This window comes from Lolium perenne, chromosome 6, assembly GCF_019359855.2.
Source record: "Lolium perenne isolate Kyuss_39 chromosome 6, Kyuss_2.0, whole genome shotgun sequence".
In the NCBI taxonomy this organism is placed as follows: domain Eukaryota; kingdom Viridiplantae; phylum Streptophyta; class Magnoliopsida; order Poales; family Poaceae; genus Lolium; species Lolium perenne.
The window spans coordinates 104,895,162-104,903,623 of record NC_067249.2 but is presented as its reverse complement, the minus strand read 5'-3'; the positions used below and the strand labels follow the sequence as shown (position 1 = coordinate 104,903,623).

The 8,462-nt window shown below is 39.4% G+C and overlaps 1 protein-coding gene across 1 annotated transcript; it reads right to left on the bottom strand.

The window, feature by feature from the left end:
* Window positions 1-448: 448 nt before the first annotated feature.
* Window positions 449-6,367, bottom strand: LOC127307461 (GDSL esterase/lipase At4g10955). Its single transcript, XM_051338193.2, has 3 exons — window positions 6,160-6,367; window positions 4,897-5,017; window positions 449-1,707 (listed from the first exon to the last, which is right to left on the bottom strand). Exons 2-3 carry the CDS (start codon window positions 4,956-4,958, stop codon window positions 729-731), a joined length of 1,041 nt encoding a protein of 346 aa, XP_051194153.1. The 5' UTR covers window positions 4,959-5,017; window positions 6,160-6,367; the 3' UTR covers window positions 449-728.
* Between the last annotated feature and the right edge of the window lie 2,095 nt (window positions 6,368-8,462).

Genomic DNA, 8,462 nt, shown 5'->3' with positions numbered 1-8,462 from the left:
CTGTCAGAACTGCATTACACATTCACATCTTCTGCCTTCCTTAGAGTCCGGGAGGAGCACCTTACCCTATATTTTAAGTGATCACATACCATTATTTAACATGATATAGTTTTTCTTACATAAATGGATCATGATATAACCTTCCTACACTTGCACAATGTCTTCCACCGACAGCTATATAATGCTCCTACAAGCATTAGCTAGTAGCTCCAACACACATGCGGTGCTCGTGCCAAGAAAATTATATACATATTGCACGTTCCTTTCAGCTGACTGAGCTGATGTTCCACCATGGTATCCTTCATGGTAATGCTCCACCTTGATTATCGTAAAGGTCTGCCAAGTGTTTGTGCTCTAAAGACCACAAGCCAAGCATCTATTCGTTATTCATATCCCTTTGGATAGAAATAAAATTGGAACTCAAATACAAAAACATTTGTGTTACAGATAGAAAATTCAGCACATACATCATCCATGTAGAGTTTGTTCAGTAATCAGAAAAAAAAATTTCATAAGGTACAATACAGAATTAGATGCATGAATGTTAGAACACTCCACAAAATCAACAGCTTTTGCACAAGCCGTCAGTGGAGTCCATAGGTGTTCAACAATATGTCACGGTATACTACCAGACAAATATGAATTGAATGAATCATATGAACAAATGAAGATATGAGAAGGACATATGTATCATACTGCTAAGATGTCTTCATTCCACTGTTGCGTACCTAAGAGTACCGATATTTGTTGCATTGCAAGTTCAACTCGGGTTGCCACCACTGGCTGATGCCATGAGCATATTTGAAGTCTGGTGAAGGGCTCACGTTGACAATCAAGTCAGCAGATGGAAGAAGGTGCAATGGTTCTGATTCCCACCCTAACGCCTTGTAGAACAGATCTCCAATTGAATTTTGGGTTGCGAGCTTCTCAATAAATCCTGCGCCGAGGTCCTCCATGTTCTTCCGATGCTTGAAGTACCCAATGTACTCTGAACAGATATGGTCGCCGGGATTAACAAACAGATACGGCGTCCATGATGACAGAGTGTTGAAAGGTTCTTCCGCAATAGACCTCTGATTGTTCCCCTCAGCTTTTCCTTTCATTGCAATAGTTAGTCCCGCGGTAATAAAACTTCTCGCAATGCGAAAACCATGCTTTACTCTCTCATCACTGATTCTCTCTATCGGAGCAGCAGCAAAAGGTGGATTAAAGAGAAAGCTATCCAGAAGAGCGCCCTTCTTAACCATGTTTCTTCCGGTAAGGATGGCCAGACCTGCACCCAGTGAATGACCTGCTAGCCAGATGGAGGATCCAGGGAATACTGAGGCTACATTTTGAACAGCTTGCATCGCAATCGTAAATCTTGAGGTCTTGTGGAGTCCATTTTGAACAAGATGGAGGTCAAGGGAAAGATCTCTAGAAATGGTTTCCTTCTCAGTTATGGTGCCTCTGAAGGCAATGACAAATCTAGGGGCATCCTGGGCAGAAGCTTCTTTACTTGAAGGTGGGTTAAATTCAAATATTGCACCGAATATAGACAAGTCAGCATCATCGACAAGCTTGCGGATCATCTCAAAATGGAAGAACTCCCACCAAGGAGGTGCCACGGAGTCAACAGATTGACGACTTAGTTGCCGGTCTCTCTCCAAAACATATACAGCCTGAACTAAACATGAAGCCACTGATCTCCTATTATTCTCGCAGTTCCTTTTGAGAGTCCATAAAGAAGAGAAAGAGTTACTACCTTATGTGAACAGGACAATAATGTGAAAGCTGAGAGCAGGACAGTATAGTCAAGTATGAGGTCTCTTATCAAAATATTTCTACCTAACAAGACATCCTTCCTGAAAGGGCAACATACCTTATGACATCTAAACGAAAAATGCTTTAAATTTTTTTATTTATAACACAACAATTAAACAAGTTTGGAGATCCTTTTTCACTTTTCCATCACTACATGTGGGTTCACGTTGCTCAATTCAGTTTCTATTTGCTTATAGTTACACTATCCCCTATCATGTTATTCTTTCTTTGCCTCGAGAAATGATGCCATTGGTTGATAATTCATCTATCGCTGGTTTTACGGCTAAGAGATTTGTTAAACAGCTGATGGTGGGGTGGGCAGCAGTTAAATTTTGGGTTCACCGAGTTAGTCTGCACTAGCACTCTACATTAAGCTAAACTTAATTTTTCATACTGCATTTGGCATATAGTTTGGTCTCTAGTCCAAGGATTAACATTACCAATTTAAGTAACTATTATTTCTTTGTAATGAATGTATAGAGTCATGTTTGTTTTTTACTGGTACAACGTTGGTGCTTAAAGGATCGCAACTATTTCTATGGGGCAATCTGGAGGTCATAAGAGCATCTCTAACAAACCCCTTAAATAACCGGCCTTAAAACTCTTATAAGGGCTCCGGTAAAAGTGTTTTAAGGTGCCGCAGGGGCTCAGGCAAAACAGATAACGTAAAATTGGCCCCAATATGACGTGGGACTCCCATGTCATAGATATTTTAATTATTTTCCTTATTTTCTCCCCTTTTTCCTCCTCTTTTCCCTATCTTCTTTCACCCCCATGGCCCGCTCATCCCCATCAGCACACCCCCAAGGCCGTTATGGACGCACCCTGCCCGCAGTCACTGCGCCACCCTTCTCCACGAACAGGTAGAGGCCTCTCTGCTCCGCCCGAGGCCGAGTCCGCCCCGATTTGGACCTGTGGTGGGCCGATTCCGACAAGCAACGGCCATGCTTGTGTGACACGTCCCTGGCCTGTGGAGCATGAGTTTGTGTTCCTGTGGGTGCGCCGCGCCATGCTCGTGTACCGCATCGTGGCGGGACAGGTCGTCTGCGGCAGCGGCGTGGGAGACGGCAACATGGTGGCCTACAACTCCATTGTGCACGTGCTGCCGGCTGGTGGCGTACGTCAAGTAGAGGATGACGCCAAGCTGCTGGTGTTCAACTCCAAGGTTCTTGGCGAGAGACGACATGTTCCGGAGAAGTTGGCCGGATTCCGGCGAGTTCCGCGACGAAGGGCACTGGCGCGTCCTGAAACTTCCCTCCCGCCAACAGTCAACGCGTTTTATGGGGCACCAGAGAAAGTTCTCATGAAACTCCAGATAAAAGTAGTGGGAGGTTTGTTTTAAGTACTGGTCCAGTTTACGGGATCTGAAATGGACCATTTTTTCATGCAAACCCGTAAAATAGCAATTATTATATGGGTTTGACCAATTCAAGGGATCTGCTAGAGATGCTCTAAGTATTCTGTCTACCTAGAAATTGCCATGTTGAGTGTTCTTTAGAAAATGAGTAATTTCATTAGAGAAACATAATGAACAATCCAAAGCCACTACTGATGAAGCCTGAAGACACTTTGGGTTAGCCCATAACCGCAGTATGGAGTTGGCTGGAGTATGCTTGATTGTGTAGGATAGCAAAAGTAAAGCAACTAAAGCCTGGCCAGTGATATTTATATGCCCTGATGCAGATGCATGTTATGAACTAGCTGGTGACTTGGTGTTCATTAGTTCTTCATACCATAATATTAATGTTCAAATCCATATAGTCTTCACAGTGCTTGTTTGATTCATAGGGTAGGAAATATGGAGGGATAGGAAAAATCTAGGATTGGTTTGGCCTGCCCCATTGAATCCTATGGGAATGAAAACTATGTGAATTGGTATAAGTGGTTATCTGATGGCAGCGTAGAAAAGCCATAGAAACTATCAAGAGAGTAAGCGGCACACGCGCACATTTTCTTCCCGGTAGGATTTTTCCAAGAGCTCAGACCTAATGGAAAAATTCATATGAAAATAGACTAGGGGAAGTCCATAGGAAAGAACGAGGCCTAGGAATACAAATCAAATGGCAGTTGTAGGAAAAAATCCATAGGAATATAATCTTGCGAGCTATGCAAATCCTACAAATCAAACGATGTCTTAACCAGTAGGAGATCAATATAGTTCTTGTAAAACTTATTTTTCATATGGTCACACCCATTCTTGAAGAACATTTGCATAATCAAAATTATTCAGGATTATCTGGAATAAAATAAACATAGTTACGTTGAGATCTAGAGGCAAAATATGTGCATGAGACGGGAAGAAGAGTTTACACATTCCATTTTCTCATGTAATCTCAAAGCCCCGTTAGAAATTTTTCCAAGAGCTCGGACCTAATGGAATATTTCCTATGAAAATAGACTAGGGAACTCCATAGGAAAGAACGAGGTCTAGGAATACAAATCAAATGGCAGTCATAGGAAAAAAATCCATAGGAATACAATCCCGCAAGAATCTTGTGCTAATCCTCAAATCAAATGATGCCTTGACCAATAAGAGATAAATATAGTTCTTGTAAAACTTATTTTCCATATGGTCACACCCATTCTTGAAGAACTTTTGCATAATCACAATTATTTAGGATTATTTGGAATAAAATAAACATAGTTACGTTGAGATCTAGAGTGGAAATATGTGCATGAGACGGGGAGAAGAGTTTACACATTCCATTTTCCCATGTAAGCCCAAAGTTAGTAATTTGGCAACTTGCACTACTTTCTTTATTTCTGTAGAAAACGTTGGTAAGAAAATACTACCAAACGCTTGATATATCAAATTTATGATCTGCCAATTACGACTACCAATGACTATTATTTACCCAAGCAGATGCTATATGTATGTAATCATGATATATGACCATTGGGATCAAATTATGCAGCACAGAACTTTATAAAGGTAACCAGGTCTTTACAATTGTACTTGTATGGACATTAAACATGAAAAACATATTAGATTCAAATATAAGTCCTAGGAAAGTCCAATCCATCAGACTCGGAAAATATCATAGGAAATGTCATGTAACAGTATTAAAAATGACATGAGCTATTACCACATACCAGTTAACAGGCTTAAGATATGTTGGCCCTGCGATGCCAAAGATATCTCTCTCTACAGCCATCAGGCTATAGAAAGCTGCTCTTCAGTTGATTGGCTTTGGTAGTGAAGAAAAATATAACACTGAAATAAGTAGAAAGAGTCAGCACATAAAAGTATAAACCCTCAAAAGAAAAAAGAAAAACTCATGAAACACAACATATAGTGGTCGGGTCAATAGTCCATATATGTACTCCCTCTGACTCATATTAGTTGCCACTAATATAGATGTATCTAGAAATATTTTAGTTCTAGGTATACCCATACTAGTGGCAAGTAATATGAATCGGAGGGAGTAGTAAGGTCTGAAACTTTTGGCTTAGTTGAGCAAAACAGTTAAACATGCAGACAGCAATGTTCATTGCCTCTATGGAAGGCAATTGCCAGTTGTGGCATAATTTAACTAGCGTTCGAGTGATTCAGGTATTCAGGGTCAATCAGAGTATCAGACAAGAGAAAGTATCAAACGAAGGGGAAAGACAAGGTTTCTATGGACGGTTAAGGATGATCATCAGATAGACGTAGCAGCACACAAGCATGCCATTTTCACATATTCCCTTGTGACTAACTAAATAAAAGGTTTAAAAGAAAACAAAATTGATTAATATGAAAATCATGTCCAAACAGTACAGTAATTAATCAAACAACAGATGGTCACGAAGGGAAGTTCATTTTTTTTTTCTTGGGAGAAAGGGGAGAAAGGAAGTTGAGGCAGTGGGAAGAAGGGTAGTGCCGGCTGAGATGTTCGAGGCAAAGGTTCTCACAAACGACTGTAGTAAGGGAGGAATAAGTCAAGCAAGAGGCTGGTGAAGCGCAGATTGCCGGGGATGTTGAAGGCACAAACAAAAGGCAGCGCCGATTTTGTTGTTCAATGGCTGAGTGACGCCGCACTGGAGGAAAGGTATTCTGGGATTGACGGCAATGGTGGTACTGCGGTGGAAGACCATGGCTCCGGCGTGTGACGGTAGATAGGAGAATCAGAAGCGGCGGCATGCGTTATGCAGTGGACGAGTCTAAAATACTGATCTTGAACACTTGCCAAACTTCTAAGCATTTCAGAGAAAAGGGCAGCGACATTTTCGCCTAAATTGGATCCCCGCGTGAAATCCAATCAGATTGGCGCGAATAGGATGAAAAGAAGAGCCTCACGAATAGATATTGTAGCCCTATTTGTTGGGTGGGTGCAGGGGTGTCAAATCAATTTGGGGAGGAGGAAGCACTGTTACCTCGATGAACACGGATGAGGACGGGGAACGGAGTGGGGGAATCAGCGCCGAAACACAGGGCGGAGGAGCCGCACAGATCTCACGCCAACAGTTTGTTGGTTTGGGGGAACATAATAAGAAAAACAAAGATCTACTCAAACCGTCTGATCTTTTTTTTTTCTCTTTAACGGGAGGCCTCAGTGACGCGGATTTTACATCAGGAGCGTTGAAACAATGTCTGCGATTTGAACTTAACATAGCAACAATTAATACGCGTGCCGGCTGGAGTACCTTGAAGACTAGTCATAGTGCTATCATATTATGCATTCTAGCCTCACCAAAAATGATGATGTGGTAGGTAATTATGGATGAGAGGGAGATTAGAGTATCATAGGTAGATACTGTATCATAGCGCACATCACGAGAAAAGTTAGTATCAAATAAATCTTGTACACAAATTTGTATTGGGATTCTATAAATCAATTAATATAGTAAAACTATGATACTATACATTATGGATCTAGTATCATGAAAAGGTATCATATACATGATACTATTATATGATACTACCCACTATGGCCAGCCTAAGGTTGGTCATAGTGTATAGTATCATCCCATAAACTACTACTATAATATTATATCTATAGTGGGTGTTATTATAGTGAGTAGTATATCATAAACCTGTAAATTTATTATTTTGTAGAATCCCAATGTAAATCTATGTTATTTGACATTTACTTTTCTTGTAACGTGCGCGATACTACCTATGTTACTCTAATCATATCTCTCCTTATTAATTAGATGTCACATCATTATTTTGGTGATCCTATGATGCATGATACTACGTATGATACTACGTATTATACTACCTATGATAATACCTATGATAATATCTATGATACTAGCACTATGGCCAGCCTAAGTACATGACATAAACGATACACACGGTCAAAGATTTTAATGCTAATGCTAGATACTAGTGCTAACAAATGCAGTCCATCATACTTTAAGTTTTACTCCAGTACTGGTTTAAATGATGGTCAATGACACTTACACAATTAACCGTGATACTGGTCCATGTTGATTTTAGAAATTCAAATATGCTCATTTAGATGGGCGCTGAAAGTTGTATTAAGATTGACTGAATGTTGATTTATAATTTCCATAAATGAAGCTATTTTCATTATGAGAAAAGATCCTTGTGTTTTGTAATTACTGAATATTTGGTAATTCTTTTGTTTTGAAGGTATAGTGAAATATTTCAAAATGCCCAAGTAAAACTCGGAAACTTTTTATGCCAATTTGAAAATCAGAAAACAGATTTGAGCAACTAAAGTTGTTGAGTGGATTTTCATTTTATTTTCCTTTATTTACTGATTCCTTCAAACAGAAATTCAGATACTTTTTATGCCAGTGCGAATTTTATTTTATTCTTAAGAATACTGAAAACATAATGCGAACACATTGAAAAATATATATACAAATTTTTATTTCATTTGTTCTTAGAATGCAAAATATTTGCATTGATGTTTCCTTCAAATAGTACTATCCTACTGTAGATAATTTGGAAAGGGGCTATTTGAAGTAGTAGTATAACATTTTTACACGGCTTTGAATAGGTGAATCAAACACGACTCGATTTAAAAAAATACTCCACAAATCATAATTAATTATCAGGCTTAAATTCCAGCCACAGACCGACAACTTATCTCGAGCCGGCTTCAAGTAATAGCTTTTGTATGGATTGCTCCTGCGGTGTAAAGCTCGTGCGCCATGTTAGCTTTGCATGTCATGACGCTTTTTGTACCATCGTAGATTACCAAATTGATAAAAGACGCATCCCTCTGATTATCTCCCCACCTGTGTCAGCGCGCTTTAAAAAAGAGAACTTGTCTCAACGCTTCACCTCAGTGCATTTCTATGGTTTAAAAAGAAAGAAAAATAATTATCAAGAGGCAATTCAACTTTATGAACACAACATAAAGTGCTAATGTTATGAACTTTGTACCATTAATCCTTTCGTATGCAGTTAAAAAAAACTTTCATATGGAATGAGTACAATTAACTTTCCCTTTAGCAACCCGTTGTTTTAAGAGCAGTTGTTTTTTCGTAAATCTAGACCAACAGAAGCACCGTTACTTTTAGTTCACGCTTCCTTGTAGTAGCTAGCAAAGAAATTGCTGTCAATACTTTTTGCTTGCCATAATTTAGTTCGTGTAAGATTTTCTAAAAATGATACAATGCTAATGATGCCAAAGTATCTAGTAAAAACTGGAATTTAGTGCAAATTTGAAAACTTCCGTTTTTGGATGTCGAACGTTAAA